General features: G+C 45.8%; 1 protein-coding gene across 3 annotated transcripts in view; it reads right to left on the bottom strand.

Moving 5' to 3' along the window:
- The window catches only part of GPBP1 (GC-rich promoter binding protein 1), a 65,109-nt gene that overhangs the window by 7,688 nt on the left and 39,350 nt on the right, over positions 1-18,071 (bottom strand). For all 3 annotated transcript variants that reach the window (XM_050947043.1, XM_050947042.1, XM_050947044.1), the window contains exons 5-10: positions 11,125-11,248; positions 9,130-9,359; positions 8,273-8,339; positions 6,834-7,018; positions 1,996-2,136; positions 1,046-1,210 (exon numbers count right to left, since the gene is read on the bottom strand). In XM_050947043.1, the coding sequence (XP_050803000.1) occupies positions 1,046-1,210; positions 1,996-2,136; positions 6,834-7,018; positions 8,273-8,339; positions 9,130-9,359; positions 11,125-11,248 (912 nt within the window). The remainder of the gene's footprint in view (positions 1-1,045; positions 1,211-1,995; positions 2,137-6,833; positions 7,019-8,272; positions 8,340-9,129; positions 9,360-11,124; positions 11,249-18,071) is intronic.

The following is an 18,071-nucleotide window of genomic DNA, read 5'->3' as shown; positions in this document are numbered from 1 at the left end:
CTTGAGATACGACCAGATATCAGTTGGGAACTATTTGAAACAACAGCATCACAAATTTAACCCTTTTATGGGACATATCATTATACTGGGGCTTAAACACCAAACCAAGACTCCTCCTACCAAAGCTGTCTGTCCCAAGTGAGTGGAAAAGCCTGATCTAATTACTCCATTTTTTAAAGTACTGTACACATTTACAGTGCTGTGATTTTTTTAATTAAAAAAATCACATCAGAACAGGGAAGCTTTCCCTCTTTCCTTCACCAACAATTTCCTAATCAGTCTCTCAGAGGAAATCTGCAGCAATCAGTAGGCATGTCTGGCCTCATCCACCTCAAATCTCAGTTGCCAAACCCACTCCCACTTCTATCCTGAAGAATTCCCCACTTCCTAACCAACATATTGGAACCCATGAGTTCAGGCACAAAGCAGAACACCAGCCTTAGAAATGGCACTGCTTCCTTTTGCCTGAGCCCTAGGCCGGTACTGGCCTAGAAGTTGTCTTTTTCTTGCTGCTTATCAGGAGAGTATGCAGGCCACATTCTTCCCCACCTGTCTCTGCTATACAGTAACTTTTAAGCCACTTCTCTGAGTCCACTACAAACAGTCCCTTTTGCAACCAATTTACCAGACTCCTTAATCAGTGGGATTGGGTGACGGAGCATGGATCACTTGACGATAACCTGTGTTTCATTCTCTCTGGGGCAGCTGGCATTGGCCACTGTCAGAGGACAGGATACTGGGCTTGATGGACCTTTGGTCTGACCCAGTATGGCCATTCTTATGTTCTTATGACAGTGGTTCAATACCTGAGCAGATAGGGACATTAAAGATCATTCACCTTTCCCTAATATTAAATAGGCCTGGGATCCTGACCTCATTACTGTTTTACACTTTATATTTCTAGAAATTCTGTCATGGCAAGTTATTTTTTGCAGTCCTAAGTGTTCAGGGAAAGTGAAACATAGTCTTGTTACAACCAAATAAAACAATGTGTGGTCTGAGATGTATTACAACTATATCTGCAAGAGTTGGTGAACCGAACTACCTTCTCTTCCCCAACATGATTCTCATCTTCATGTTCCTCTTCAACTCTATCCTGTTTCAGTGCCTTTAAGAATTCACTCTTCTTATCAGTACGCATTCTTGTCAATTTTGTTAATCGAGGCTGATTAAGTTTGTCAACAGGGGATGAAGAATTTGACCGATTACACTAAGGCAGGGGGGGAAAAAAGTAAGAACACTGAAAAATTGGAAAGTTAAAGACAAATTTACTGGATAGGACACAAGACAAAAGTTCCTTTTACTGATCAAGAATTAAAAATTTAGACCTACTATAGTTTCACCTGCATCCAGAGTCCAGAACTGACTTAGTATGCTTTCATAATAAAGAGGGGAGTTTATTCAAATTACCCACTACACATGGGTAATGGATGTATTCTGTGTGCACCCACTGATAAATCAGATTTGGAAGGTATTCGAGTATTGCCTCAAAAGGCGGTACTTCTGGAATCGTATCACACCATCAGCAATGTTTATATTCAACATTCTCAGACTTAACATCTTCTAAACCATCCACCTCTCCCCTTCCAAACCCACAAAACAAGTTGGCAGGTATTGCCAATGCTTGAGGTATACAACACTGGTAAAAAAGTTTAAATATTAAATATGTAAATCTTTAATCTCAAATTAAATCTTTTACTGGCCTAACTTCTGCTTGTGAGAGAGACAAGCTTTCAGACTTTAACAGACCTCTTCTTCAGGTCTGAAGACAGTCTGGACAAATCTCTGCGTAAACTCAAAAGCTTGTCTCTCTCACCACCAAAAGTTGGTCCAGTAAAAGATATTACCTCACTCACCTTGCCTCTAATACCCTGGGACCAAAATGGCTACAGCACAGCATAGAATAGTCTTCACTTATACAGTATATAGCAGGTTACTCAGATTAATACCTCGAAATTTTAACGGGATCTGATGCAAAAAAAAAAGCCACTATACCTCTTTCACGGAATTCTGTGATACACTAAAAGTCTTGGCAGTTGATTTGAAAGCATTAAAGTTGCCAATACCATATGAAGACTCATGAGAGAATGGAGTCCCAAGTTTATTCTCTTTTGTTTGGCTTTTCCACTGTGCAGGCTAAACGAAAAATGAAACCATCATCATCAACTAACATCTGCTTGTTCAGAAAAAGTAATGAATAAACACACATGATCATTCTATAAGACAGTACAAAAATTATTTTCTTGTTGAAAAAGAAGGAGTTACTTACCTTTTCGTAACTGTTGTTCTTTGAGATGAGTTGTTCACGTCCATTCCACATTAGGTGTGCACACCGCGCATGCACGAGCGTGAGAAACTTTTCCCCTTAACAGCTCCTGGCAGGGCCCCCACCAGAGCGGCACCACTGCGCCGTGCATATATACTCCCACTGGCCCGACCCCTCCAGCTCCATCTTGCTCTGACTCCGACAGAGGTATAGGAGGGCGGGTGGTGAAATGGACGTGAACAACATCTCGAAGAATGACAGTTACGAAAAGGTAAGTAACTGTTCTCTCTTCAAGTGCTTGCTCACATCCATTCCACATTAGGTGAATCACAAGCTTACCTTTGGATGAGGGTAAGAGTCATGAAAAAATTGATCGGAGGACATCCTTGCCAACTGTCACGCTCTCCCGTGCCTGTTGGTTGACCATGTAGTGGGTCGTAAAGATGTGCACCGATGACCAGGTGGCTGCCCTGCAGATCTCCTGGATCGAGGCCTGTGCCAGGAACACCACGGAAACTGTCCGTGCTCTGGTCGAGTGGGCCATGACCGCCGGAGCCGGACACCAGCGAGGTCATAACACGCCCGAATACAGTCAGTAATCCACGACGAGATTCGCTGCACCGACACCAGAAGGCCTCGCATCCTCTCAGCTACAACCACGAACAGCTGTGTGGCTTTACAAAAGGGCTTGGTGTGCTCCAAATAGAATGCCAACGCTCTGCGCACATCTAGGGTGTGCAGGCTGCAGTGACTCGGGTCCGCATGGGGTTTGGGAAAAAAAAAAAACACTGGGAGTCTTGACCCAGATGGAACTGAGACATCACCTTTGGGAAGAACTTAGGGTATGGGCGGAGGTGCACCTTGTCTTTGTGAAATACAGTGTATGGTGGCTCCGAGGTGACAGCCCTCAGCTGAGATACCATTCTGGCCGAGGTGATGGCCACCAGGAATGCCACTTTCCAGGAAAGTTGGAGAAGGGAGCAGGTAGCCAGGGTCTTGAACGGGGGGTGGCCCCATGAGCTGAGAAAGGACAAAGTTGAGATTCCATGGAGGGACTGGGGGGCATGAGTAAGGGAACACCTTATCCAGACCTTCGAGGAAACGCCTCACCATTGGGTGGGAGAAAACTGAGCTACTTGAAAAACCTGAGGGGAAGGCGGAGATAGCCGCCAGTTGCACATTAATGAGGACAGGGCCAGCCCTTGCTGCTTGAGGTGCAGTAGGTATTCTAGAATGGCTGGCACTGCACCTGTTGTGGCCCGCACCAGCATGAGAACCTCTTCCACTTGGCCAAGTAGGTCGCTCTGGTAGAGGGCTTATTACCAAGAACCTGCTGCACAGGAAGGGAGCGCTGGCTCTCCAAAGCATTTAACCACATAGCTTCCATGCCGTCAGATGCAACAATTGCAGGTTGGGGTGGAGAAGCCACCCTCCGTCCTGCATAATGACGTTCTGGTGTAGGGGTAGGGTTACCGGGGCCTCCACTGACAGCTCCAGGAGCATGGTGAACCAGTGCTGGTGGGCCCAGGCCGGGCCAATGAGAAGGATCAACGCCCTGTCCCTGTGCACCTTAAGCAGTACTATGTGCACCAGGGGGATCAAGGGAAAGGCATATTTCAATTCCCTTCCCCACGAGATTGCGAATGTGTCGGCTATTGAGCCTGGGCTGCGATCCTGGAACGAGCAGAATTGCGGGCACTGGGCATTGCTCTTGGTAGTGAACAGGTTCACCCTGGGAAACCCTCACTTTCGGAAGAGCGAAAGCACGATGTCCACTCTGAGCGTCCACTCGTGCACGCAGTAGGACCTGCTGAGGTGGTCCGCCAGCTCGTTTTGCTCCCCGGGAGATTCACTGCCTTGAGGTGAATGGCATGGGCTATGCAGAATTTCCAGAGAAGGAGAACCTCATGGCAGAGGGGGGAGGAACAGGCTCCGCCCTGCTTAACACAACTGCCATGTTTTATGTAATCTGTCACGCTGTGACCACTCAGAGTGATGTGAAAGGTCTGGCATGGTAAACAAACCACCCTGAATTCCTTCATGTTGATATGCAGCAATTGCTCCGCCCCTGGCCACATGCCCCGAGTCCTGAAGTCCACCAGGTGAGCCCCCCATCCGAGGCCTGGCGCATCTGCTACCAGCATCAAGTCTGGCTGTTGTGCAGCTAAGGTGAGGAATTCACAAACCATGGTCTGAGACTGTCACCACATCAGGGAGTACAGCATGTCCCCCGGGGCTGTCACTATCAAGTCTAGGGGGTCCCTGCCTGGGCGGTAGACACGGGCGAGCCAAGCCTGCCAAGTCTTGAGTCTCAGTCTGGCATGCTTGGCCACATGTGTGCAAGGGCCACGGCGGTGCCATACATCTGCGCCTGCGGAAGGTTGACGATCGGCTTCTTGCTGATCAGGAGCAGGACCGGTACCACTGCTTTCTGGACCAGGACCGGGACCAGTGCTTTCTGGGAACTCTCGGCGATTCCCGACTCGTCTCCTCTTGGTGCCGGTCTCGGGGGGGCACTGGGGAGCGCCATGTGTCCTGCACTACCCCCATGACTCGCCTCCGGTATCGAGACTTCCCTCTGAGTTAAGGGTAACTGGGAGTCCACAGACTCAGAGCTCGACCAGGACAGTGCCCTCAAAGGGCGCACCACTGTCGACTTTCCCTTTGATGGCATCCTGGGTCCGGGTGCCGAAGGCTTCTCCCTGGCCGGGAGGGCGCTTGCCACCAACAATCCGATGAGGTCTTTTGCAGCCTCAAAAGGTGTCAGGCGTGAAGGGCGGATCGATTACGCCCTCGAGCCCTTCATCTGCAGAGTTCACTTATAGCTGGACTCGGTCGGACTTGTGGCGCTTGTGACACTGGTGCTGAAGTCAGTGCAGTGTCCATCCCGCTCTTCCTGGTACCTGGGGCCTCATATGGCACCAGTCTTCTTTGCGGGGAGCATCCATGCCCCTCCTTTGGTTTTGCCTTGGGCTGCACTCGGGAGGATGAGCGGTGCCGGGGCCTACTCTAGCTTTTTGAGGTGCTTGGCTGCTACCGGGTCTCTTGACGACTCCGAGGCACTCTGCACCAAGGAAGCTGGGGCTGGCGTCGGGCGTTCCAAGCCCAATGGCTGCAGCACGGCTTCCAACAACAACTGCTTTAAGCGAAAGTCTCTTTTTGTTCTCAGCTGAAAGGCCTTGCAAATCTTACACTTCTTTGGTGAGCTTCCCCCAGGCAACGTAGACAGGAGTTGTGGGGTCACTAACCGGCATAAGCTTGCGGCACATGGCGCAAGCCTTAAATCTTCGGGCCTGTGGCATGCCCCACAGCCCAGGGCGCGTGCTGGAATCCTCCAAGCACCTAATTTATTAAGTGTCCAACAACAATGAAATGCTAACTAACTGATAACAGCTATGCAACTCTTAAGACTGAGAGCAAGAGGCTGTTCCAACGCCACCACAGATGGTAAGAAGGAACTGGAGGGAGTCAGGCCAGCAGGGGCATATATGCACGGTGCAGTGGCGCTACTCTGGCGGGGGCCCTGCTGGCCCGTGGGGAGCTGCTAAGGGAAAAAGTTTCCAATGCTCATGCACGTGGTGCCTGCACACCTAATGTGGAATGGATGTGAACAAGCACTTGAAGAATAGTTTACATTTGATTTATGAATTATTTGGCACTTCTTATATCAACACCTTGTTCTGTTATCTAAACAGACAAAATTAAATTCAAAAGCTGTGTGCAATATTTTGTATATCTAGCACTGCAATATTAAAGAAATCATTTTCAATAACTCAAAATATTTTTCACCTTCCAATAATTAATTCCATTACATACAAAGCATGTAAATTCCTGAAGTGAGGTAAGAATGAACCTAACACGGAGGCATGGCTTCATTTAAAAAAGACGAAAATGGCACTGGTGATCTATGTTTATTTTCAATTACTTCAGTAATAAATAGGCTTAGTTTTTTTTAAATATTTTATTCTACTGCCAGCCCTGCAAATTCAGGTTGAGCTCAGAGTCAAGCTGCATTATTTCAGACAAACCTTACCAAGAGTACTGCAGACCAAATTACACCCTACGGAATACCTGTGCTGACCCTTTATCTTCACTCAACTCATTCAAGGCAATACACATTAGAAGAAATAATCTGACCTACTCATCACACTGATGGATTCTAAATTTAAAATCAGAACCACCCCAGGGGGATGTCTTTATGGACAAACTTGATTAAAGCCTCTACTGCATGCATGGGGGGCAAAGGAAAATGTTAGTAGGTATTAAAGGATTGGATAGAAAAATACTGAAAATATATTCACATTACACAAATCAATTGTGTCCCTTCAACTTTCACCTGGAATACACTGTTCGGTTCTTATCATCCTACCTTAAAAGATGTAGCAGAAATAGGAAGGGTCTAAATACAGTTCAGAAAAATGTTCAGTTACTTTTTAAGTATAACCATACTTAAACATGGTAATGTTACATGAAGCAGTAGTACTCCCAGATATGAGACAAGTGCATCAAAAGCTAGCACATATTTCACAGATGACTTACTCATATTTCCAACAGAGTTCAAGCTTACCTTTGCAGGTGGAGTAGCAGGTTTAGGGACTAATCCTTTATAAACACTTGTACCAGTTCCATTCTTAACTGGCTGTGAATGAAGACCTCCTACTACAGGGAATCCAGATATTTGTAAATCTTTTGTATTACCCTTTTTAATGACCAGCATTCTTGGAGATCTAGATTTTGGATTCAGAGGATATTCTACATAGAAATAAAAGCAACATAAAATAAATCAGAGAATGAGCCTTCTCCCTAATGTTTCAGGATACAAAATGTAGGGTGGCAGTGCGGTCCAGGGCAAAGAGGCCAGGGAATCAGAAACTGATGAGTTCAGTCTCAGATCCGCCAATAACTCATGTGGTGTAGAGCAAGTAAAACAGCAAGTTATTGTAGTTTACGCTCGTATGTTTGGCAAATTAAACTATTTCTTGCCTTTCTTGTGAAGATCAATCCGACTGTAACCTAACTCTGGAAAGCTCATTCTTCAAATCTAACTGAACTGTTTCCTGTTCCATTCATGCTAATAAGTTTGCAAGGATCCAGCAGCAGCTATATAAGAGAGGGTGGTCAAACTGTGACTCTCAAGCCACATGTGGCTCTTTTACCATTAAAGTGAGTCTATGGAGCCCTCCCTCCTTCCCCGCCAGCCTCCTCCTAGACTGGAGGGGGAGGCTCAGGTACTTTGTCTTGCAGCAGGGTAAGGGCTTCTTCCCAGCCCGGGGGGGGAGAAGAGGAGGAGGGAATCATCTTGGGGGTTCAGCAGGAGTCGGGCTACAGCCCTAAACCCCAACAGGCCCCTCCTGAGGGGCTGATGGATATGCTGAGCCCCCGGTCCCCAGAAGGTGTGCCCCAGCTCTCGAACTTCTGATTGTCAGAATAAGAGCCCAGCTACTCAAAGCCCTTCCTTTCAGGCACCAGAGGCCTTTCCAACTTTCAGCAAGACAAGGAGAGAGGATGCACACTTCCCCCTGGGCAGCTGTCTTGGCTATCTCGTAGGCCTCCTGCCAGATCCCACAGAGGAACCTCCCTCAAAGTCTTACCTCTAACATCTTCCAAGACTGATCCAGAAACATTCTTTTATAAAATCTCCAGTTGGCAGTCACACAACACTTGGTCAACTAACCCCTCATCATGTGCCCTGCCTGGAGACCAAATCCTAGCAACCCCTTGACCAAAAGGTGCCTTGCAGATGTGCTGACCATGCCGGTGCTTACAAACCAATGTTCTGTTACACAATTATAGGCAATAAGCACGGTTTTCATAAAGGAAAAGTAAACTAAATTTTAGTAAGGTCCAGAGTCCTTTTGACTTCAAATTACATGGTTTATAACAAACAAACTTGCCCATTGTTCTATCCAGAAAAAAAATCTCACATCCCTCTTTCCATGTTTTATTTAAAACAATTATCTCCAAACCTTTACTACATTTTCTATACAAACAATCAAAAACACTTACCCCATACACCTGCTGCTAAAGATTTATTCTGGTTTGGTTCTCTCTCATATTCAGGATTCAGAGAGGGCTGAAAGGAAAGGATTTTTTAAATTATTGCTCAGTTGGTTCATATTTCAAGACTGATTATGAATTAAATTTAGTATTGGCGAACTGCATTAAAATTCATTTCAAATGTGAGATCCTTTGTCAAAAGAAATCCATTCTTAAATAGACAGGACTGAGGATAGACCCAGTTTTGTTTCTGAAACAGACCAATACTTCAGCTGAATATAAATTACTGTATTTTCCTCTGGCGCCTAACCCCAATCCAATATCATGTCCTTTTCTCACACTGCAATCAATGCCATTTTGTGGACTGTCCAGAAAAAAAAAAAAAACAGGAGAATAGTGTTGGTCATCCAGAACAGAAAGGCTCAAATCCTCCTACATCCTGCAATTTCCAGGTTTCACAACTCAAGAGGAGGCTTCCAGCCTGGGTTTCTACATGGCAGAAAGGCTACTTACTTATTCTACTTCCAGTTTCTGAAAAGAAAGTTGTGTAGAAATTATTATATAGTACTTGCCATGGTAAAGTATTGTAGTGAAGGATTTGGAACAGACCTATATCTCAAAAGCTATAATCTATAAACAAATTAAATGAGTACTATACACAATAGTACAATTACAATAATAAAAGGAGGTAAGACTAGAAACAAGTTCATGGATAAACTGCCAATGAAATCTTACCTATGGAAAGGGTGATCTCTGTATAAGATGAGCTGTAACTGGTGAAATCTCATGAAGTAGCTTGCATAATAGACAAAATGGCACTTGAAGAAACAATGAAACCTTGTTTATTATAATTACAAGTAACTTACAAAATCCTCAGCCTCAAATTGCTTGGGTTCTTCCTTGTCTTCCTTTTTCCCAGTTTCATTGTCAGGTACATTATTTTCATGCAGCAGTCCTTGGCTTTTTCCAGAGTGGAAAGTGCTGGTACGAGAGCGGGAACCTCCACTATGGTATCCTCCCCCACGATGGTGTATGTTTTCTGTCCCATTCCTGCCTTGTGAACGCCAACCATTTTTCTCTTTTCTCCCAAAATGTCCTTAGATTTTTAAATATAAAAAAATTTAATTACAAGCAGTTTTGAAAGAATTTCTATGCTGCAAAATTGATACAGAAAGTTAAAAATCACGAGTGAATCAAATAACATTCTATGCTCATTCTGGATCTGATAGTATAGTGAGTTTCTTTTCACTCGTACAAGCAGCAGAGTAGGATCTCTACCCTGTACTAAGGAGAAGAGCTTGGTTTCAGAGCAAGACAAAAAACAGATGGCCCCAAAGGAGCTTGGTCGGACAATTAAATATTGTCAGGCTCCTCTCCTGTTTGCTCGTGTATATGTTGCTGTCACTAGCATACACTAGCTGGGTATTAATACTGCTCCTTTTCAAAAGAGCAATACAGTGCACCCAGTGGCACACTGCTCTAACCAACCCTAGGCCATCCTACCTGCCCGGAAAGAATTGCTTTTGTACCACATACCCCTTGCACTGCTTCCATTCTCCATGCCTCCACTGTCCTAGAGATTCAGCCTTCCAACGCTAAAGCATTCAGTTTGCATATTAAGAAAGGACAGAATGTCTATAGGTAAAATACTCCTGAGGGAATTCTTTGACAAAAAAAATTTAAAATTCTGAACACAATATTTTAAAATTCTGCAAATTTTATTTGTCAAATAAAGGTAGAGGCTCCAGCATGGCACTGGAGAGCACAGGCCACTGGCTGCACAGAGATGGGAGATCACTGTGCAGCTCCCCTCTGGGACATGGACTCAGTGGTGAGGCTGCACCCAACCCTGACAACACAAGGACTGGACCTGCCCCAGAAACACTCTAGGGTCCTGCCCCTCTGGGCCAAGTGCACCAGGTGTGGGCAAGCAGGCTCAGCAAGCCAGGATCTAGGTGTGGAGGGGCTTAGCGTGTGGAAGATCTGAGTGTGGGTTGATAGGGTTCTGTGTGGGGCAACCTGGGTGCGGGTGGCTCAGTGGGGGATTCGAGTATGGGGGGGGGATCTGGATGCACAGGGGCTTGTTGAGGGTTCTAGGTGCAACAATAATGGGACTCTGCAGGAGAGTCCAGGTGAAAGTGGTTGGGGCTCTGCATGGAGGTTGGGGAAGGGGGGGATGAGGGAGATAAAGCTCAGCAGAGGGGTCTGGAAGCGGGAGGTCTCAGTGGGAGGGGTCCAGATGGTGGGGGAGTGGGGCAGGGATCCAGGGTCAGCTGGTTGGGGCTTGGTGGGGTGGGGATCTGAGTTGCTCATTGTGGAAGGTTCTGAGCGCAGGGGGAGTGGGGCTCGGCAGGAGGCTCTGGATATGAGGGGGTCTGGAGGATAGGGGAGCAGCTCCCTCTATAGGGATCCCTCCCCCTGCAGCTGAGGAACAATGGGCGCAGGAACCACGGGGGGGAGAGGTAGTTTGCAGAGTTTCCTACAGCTGGGGGAGAAATCTGGGGGTGGGTCTGACATGGCCCCTGATGCCATGCTGGGTAAGAGGAAGTCCCAGCCCAGCCAGGACTAGCAGCTGAGCCTGGTGCAGGGTAGGAGTCACCAGCCAGGTCTTCCCCAGTCCCACCCCCTGCCCCATAGTGATTTACCTGACACCTGCCCTGAGCACTCAAAGCATACTGCTGGGTAGAGTCACATGACCACTCTTGTGGCTTCCCTTCACTTCCATGTCAATGTCATGCGGGGGACAACTGCTGCACATGCGCAGTGGCGCATAATTCCCCCAGTAGTAAAAGACATTAAAGCACTACAAAAAAGCTTACACACAGCACTGACTGAGATGTTATTTAGAAACAAAATTATACCTCCATTAGGACGTCCAATACTAGGATCAAACCCATCTGAAGAGTTGTGTCGTCTGCGGTTTGCTTCATAACGATTCTCTGTCCATGATAAATTTTCAGAATGCTTTTCAAAATTCAGCGATGACTGGAAATGAGCACAAAGAGTATATTAATGAACATAAGAATGGCCATACTGGGTCAGACCAAAGGTCCATCTAGCTCAATAGCCTGTCTTCCGACAGCAGCCAATGCCAGGAGCTTCAGAGGGAATGAACAGAACAGGTAATCATCAAGTGATTCATCCCCTCTTGCCCATTCCCAGCTTTTGGCAAACAAAGGCTAGAGACACCATCCCTGCCTAAAAGCCATTAATGGGCCTACTGAACTTATCTAGTTCCTTTTAGAACCCTGGAGTACTTGTGGCACCTCAGCCCTGGTCTACACTACGTGTTTAAGGTCGAATTTAGCAGCGTTAGATCGATTTAACCCTGCACCCATCCACACGACAGAGCCCTTTAAGTTGACAAAAATGGCTTAAAATCAATTTCTGTACTCCTCCCTGACGAGGGCATGAGCGCTGAAATCGACATCGCCAGGTCGAATTTGGTATAGCGTGGATGCAATTCGATGGTATTGACCTCCAGGAGCTATCCCAGAGTTCTCCACTGTGACCGCTCTGGACAGCACTTTGAACTCAGATGCACTAGCCAGGTACACAAGAAAAGCCCCAGGTACTTCTGAATTTCATTTCCTGTTTGGCCAGTGTGGCAAACTCAGCAGCACTGGTGACCATGCTGTCCCTCCAGAATGTTTCTATGCTCCCTCTATCACCTCCATCCCTGAGATTATCATAGATTAGAAGGCGAAAAAAACGCACGCGCGATGACATGTTTTCTGAGCTCATGCAGTCATCCCACACTGATAGGGCACAGCGTAATGCATGGAGGCATTCAGTGGCAGAGGCCAGGAAAGAAGTTCTGTGTTTGCTTAACGGCAAAAGTATCATGCCTCGCTAGTGATCCTGCCCAAGCCAGGTCGCTGTGTCACATGCATTCCACACTGTATCAGCCTTGGCAGGGGCATGACCACTTTGTGAGCAGGAAGGCCATAGATACAGGCATTGGATTAGGTAGCTTCTCTAGCTAGAGAAAACATTCCTGTGTGTTCAGCAAAGTCTGTGGCTAAAAAAAGAAGCCCCATAGTGTAGTGGTTATCACATTCACCTAACACACAAAACATCCTCGGTTCGAAACCGGGTGGAAACAGGTCCCTGTTCCTTTTTCTGACTCCCCTCCTGCATTTTCAGTCTTAGAACAGACCGCGCTGTGAAATTTTACTTTGAATTATATCAATTATGAGTTAAACAATATGGAAGCTCTCTCTAAAGAGTCCCGGGTTCCTTACCCTTTCAACCGCTGTGATAATTTAACATTTTTGTTAGGGGTGGGGGAAATTTTTCATGAAGCCTTTTATAGGGACTGAATGCTATATAGGACTCTGAAATAATCTTAACGTGGCCCATAGAGTGCAATCCTTCATTCTGGATTTCTCACGCCACAAGTTGAACGGCTCTTTACTACTGTTCAGGCTTCATGAGCCAAGGGAGCAAGGGACAGGCTGGGGTAGGTGTGACCATGTGGTGCCGCTGGCTGGGAGAGCAGCCTGAGGCAGAAGCCTCCAGCTCACATGATATTCCAGGCAGGACTGAATCTCCATGAGACAAAATGTAAAACACAGAATGACCTGGAGTCACTCCCATTTGGTGCTTTAAGAGGAGGATAGCTACGTCTGTCCAGGCACCCCTGATCAACCTCACCGAGATCTGCCAGCTGAGTGGGGCTGAGCAGGACCCTGGCTGGCAGGAGCCAGCGGACAGAGCCCCAGACTGGAACCCCCGGCAGGCAGCGCGCTGAGTGGGTCCGGCGGACGAGACCCCGGAAAAAAGGCAAGAAACGACTGTCTGCTGTTGCTTTCACAAAAGTGTGTCGGGGGGGGGAGGCCTGACTACATGTACCCAAAACCACCCGCGACAAAGTTTTTGACCCATCAGGGATTGGAAGCTTAACCCAGAATTCAAATGGGCATCAGAGACTGCAGGAACTGTGGGATAGCTACCCACATTGCACCACTCTGTAAGTTGATGCTATCCACGGTAGTGAGGATGCACTCCACCGACTTAATGCACTTACTGTGGACATATGCAACAGACTGTATAAAATCAAATTCTAAAAAAATCAAATTCTATAAAATCAACCTAATTTTGTAGTGTAGACATACCTTTAGAGACTAACAAATTTATTTGGGCAAAAGCTTTCATGGGCTAAAACCCACTTCATCCGATGCCCTGTTATAGTCTAGGCCTTCACAACAACCTCTGGCAATGTGTTCCACAGGTTGACTCAGCACTGTGTGAAAATATACTTCCTTTTGTTTGTTTTAAACCTGCTGCCTATTAATTTCATTTGGTGATCCCTAGTTCTTGTGTTATGAGGCATAAATAACACTTCCTTATTTACTTTCTTCACACCAGTCATGATTTTATAGACCTTGTGCATATCCCACCCTTAGTCATCTCTCTTCCAAGTTGAAGAGTCCCAGTCTGACGAAGTGGGTATTCACCCACAAAAGCTCATGCTCCAAAACGTCTGTCAGTCTATAAGGTGCCACAGGATTCTTTGCTCCAGTCTTATTAATCTCACTCATATGGAAGCAGTTCCATACCTCTAATCATTTTTGCTGCCCTTTTCCATACCTTTTCCAATTCCAATATCTGTCTTTGAGATAGGGTGACCACATCTGCATGCAGTATTCAAGATGTGGGCATACCATGGATTATAGAGGCAATTTTCTATCTTATTATCTATTCTTTTCCTAATGATTCCCAACATTGTGTTAGTTCTGACTGCCACTGCACATTGAGTGCATGTTTTCAAAAAACTAACCAGAATGACTTCAAGATCTCTTTCTGAATGATAACAGTTAATTTAGACCACCATCATTTTTTATATATATGGTGTGAAGAAAGTAAATAAGGAAGTGTTATTCATGCCTCATAACACAAGAACTAGGGATCACCAAATGAAATTAATAGGCAGCAGGTTTAAAACAAACAAAAGGAAGTATATTTTCACACAGTGCTGAGTCAACCTGTGGAACACATTGCCAGAGGTTGTTGTGAAGGCCTAGACTATAACAGGGCATCGGATGAAGTGGGTTTTAGCCCATGAAAGCTTTTGCCCAAATAAATTTGTTAGTCTCTAAAGGTATGTCTACACTACAAAATTAGGTTGATTTTATAGAATTTGATTTTTTTAGAATTTGATTTTATACAGTCTGTTGCATATGTCCACAGTAAGTGCATTAAGTCGGTGGAGTGCATCCTCACTACCGTGGATAGCATCAACTTACAGAGTGGTGCAATGTGGGTAGCTATCCCACAGTTCCTGCAGTCTCTGATGCCCATTTGAATTCTGGGTTAAGCTTCCAATCCCTGATGGGTCAAAAACTTTGTCGCGGGTGGTTTTGGGTACATGTAGTCAGGCCTCCCCCCCCCGACACACTTTTGTGAAAGCAACAGCAGACAGTCGTTTCTTGCCTTTTTTCCGGGGTCTCGTCCGCCGGACCCACTCAGCGCGCTGCCTGCCGGGGGTTCCAGTCTGGGGCTCTGTCCGCTGGCTCCTGCCAGCCAGGGTCCTGCTCAGCCCCACTCAGCTGGCAGATCTCGGTGAGGTTGATCAGGGGTGCCTGGATATATATATATAGTTGGGATTATGTTTTCCCATGTGAATTACTTTGCATTTATCAATATTGAATTTCAGCTGCCATTCTGTTGCCCAGTCACCCAATTTTGTGAGAAACAAAACAGAACAGTCTATTAGTATCCAATAAAACAAGCACTTTTGGTTATGATAAGCAAAAAAAAACACTTATGGGAAAGTTGACAACAGGAAGTTTCTTTAACCTCTCTCTCAATTCACCATAGGCCATGTATTGTGGCAGATCCCAGATAAGCTAGAAGGGAGAAGGAGCAAAGATTTTTGATTCCAGTAAAGAGCACTGCTAAATTGCTTTAGATTGAAAGTATTCAAGCAAGCCAAACCAATGCTTTTACTAACACTCATGTGACAGATATGGCAGTTTTCTCAAATATACTTGGGAAATCTTACTGAATTAAGTTTAAGTATCTTTGGGGCACACTGAATTAAATGACAGGTTTCAGAGTAGCAGTCATGTTAGTCTGTATCCGCAAAAAGAGCAGGAGTACTTGTGGCACCTTAGAGACTAACAAATTTATTTGAGCATTGGATTTCGTGGGCTACAGCCCACTTCTTCAGATGCTGTAACCCACGAGAGCTTATGCTCAAATAAATTTGTTAGTCTCGAAGGTGCCACAAGTACTCCTGTATTAAATGAATGATTTATGTATTATTGTGGGCCAGGACTGTATGTAATCTCTCAAGAGGGGAGATGTAACAGATGTGAGACCTGGAGGTTCAAAAGGACTGTACTGAACAATGGACTTTTGGATTAAAAAGTGTTAAGTGGTTTTGCTGGGGAATATCTAGGGGGAAGTGAATGCAAATTCTTCACGTCTGATTATGCAAGAACCTAGCCTATGCAAGACATGCCCTGAAGTGTGGCCCATTGTCTGCTAATCACCTGCTACATGAGGTGAAGATCAAACTCCCAAACTATAAAGGAAAGACTGAACTATTCATGGCTGTTCTGAGTCTGAGACAGCTATGGACTTGGAAGCATGGGGGAAACCCAGTGGCGCGTTTTGGAAAACTAACACTTACCCGAGCCCAAGGTTGGAATTGGGGGTGATCTCTGGTAAGCTTTTTAGCATGTGCATAGGTTCTTTCCTATGGTTTCTCTGTAATGCTTAAGAATAAATGTGCTTACTCAGGAAGAGCTGTGTGGTAACGTGAGACTGCTGGCACTTATGCTGTTGGTAGTCTTTGGAGAGAAAGTAAAGCACAGACATTGGCCTGTTTAGGCAGTCTGGCTTGCTCATATCACAGCTTAGTCAAGGAATCGTGCAGCCAGGAAAAACCCTGGTCAAGAGGGAGAGACAAGCAGGTCTGTGCCCAAGAGAGATAACAGCTGCAGTCAAAACCCTAAAAGTGGTCTCCCTTGGTTGACCACAGAGGGGGAATACAGGTACCATTGGTCTGACCTGTGATAGCTCATTCCTCAACAGAATGAGTAGGAGTATGCATTACATCATTTATCTTTGCTACTACTTCTAAGTAGCTATGCTGCTGCTTTGATTGGCTGATTTAACATGACAGCATTTTGCTAACATGGCCTCCTAAAAATAAAGGACATTTTTTAAAAAATTAACTATTCAGAAACAGCAAAAAAAATTATTTTCCCCTTGACATTTTCAGTGGTTCAATCCATTATCTGTGGACCTAAAGCTTCTTATGCATCTAACAGAATGCAGCCACAGTGTTAGGGGGTAGGCAGGTATACCCTTCTTGCAATAAAAAAAAAAGTATGTAAAAAGAGAAGTTTTCATATACCACAGATACTTGGAAAGTCAGGTTAAGGAACATTTGTGTACATTTTTAAAATACGTTATGGAGGCAGCACAAAACCCACTAAATGATGATGATGGGTTTGCCATGCACTGTTAATACCATGTTTAAGAAGTTTAGCACCTACACAGACTGCACAGAAAAACTGTGCGTTTTTAATTTTGCTCACTCGTTTTTACAAGACATTAATTTCTGATAAAACTATAATAAGTGGCAGTGTGACATCTTAGGGGCGTAAAGAAGTGTTAGCGAGGAAATTTCGAAGTTATTTTTATTTAGTGCTAGACACTAAGAGTGAGACACTGAAAGCAGTTGCACTGTTTTTAAAATAAATGTTTATAGCAGCCTACTGTGTTACAGTGAAGTAGACAACATCCAACACAGGGGAGGTCGTTACATTACTTTTTAGAACTTCATATAAAACGCAGCCCATTAAAGGGTGCCTGAACAAGGTTGCCATGTGTCTTTATACCACCACAGTCACTTATTTCTTCATGAAAGGTGTTAGACAAGAGAACGCTGGCAGAATTTTTCTACAAATTCCAGCTAGTATAGGAAAGGTGACACGACTCTCCCTACATCCATCCTGGGAGGAAAAAAGAGTGGGGAAAAAAGGAGGGTGGAGCCATTGGTTTGTTATTGGAAGGTGAAGAGGATCCATTCCACTAAAGACTCCATTTCCTCATTTGAGAGGAAACAATCTGACTAGCTAAATTCCCTCTAAGCCAAGGGTTCTCAAACTGGGGGTCAGGACCCCTCAGGGGGTCACAAGGTTCTTACATGGGGGGTCGTGAGCTGTCAGCCTCCACCCCAAGTCCCACTTTGCCTCCAGCATTTATAATGGTGTTAAATATATTTAAAAAGTGTTTTTAATTTACAAGGCGGGGTCACACTCAGAGGCTATGTGAAAGGGGTCACCAGCACAAAACTTTGAGAACCACTGCTCTAAGCTGTGCGGCTGCGCAGCAGCCTATTAAGTGCCACACAGGCACTCAAGGCTGCAGCAAAAACAGATGCCTCTCTCCCAGCCCCAGTCCTGCCACAGCAGGGAGAGGCGCCCCTTCCCTGGCCCCAACCCAGCCCAGGGGGGAGGAGTGCCCCTCCCACAACCTCAACCTGGTCCCAGGCCCAGACCTGCTACAGCCAGGGGAGGGACGCCTCTCCCCCCAGCTGTGGCAGTTCCCCATCTGGCCAGGAATATGGATTTAAGCAGAGGTGGAGACATTGTCGTGGAATTCTTAGAGGGACTAGAGCTGAGAGAAATAGGACTTCGTGTCCCCCCAGAAATCCCAATATTGGACCTTTTTTCCTGTCCCAAACGGAAGGAGCAGGAGGGAGCGCAGGCTGCCACTTGCTCTGCAGAGGCTCCAGCCAGCATTGGTGGGAGGCAGTGCTGCTCCACGCTGCTCTTGAGAGGGGCAGTAC

The sequence above is a fragment of the Gopherus flavomarginatus genome, chromosome 3 (assembly GCF_025201925.1).
Source record: "Gopherus flavomarginatus isolate rGopFla2 chromosome 3, rGopFla2.mat.asm, whole genome shotgun sequence".
Classification (NCBI taxonomy): Eukaryota; Metazoa; Chordata; order Testudines; family Testudinidae; genus Gopherus; species Gopherus flavomarginatus.
This window is presented reverse-complemented; position numbering and strand designations above follow the sequence as displayed.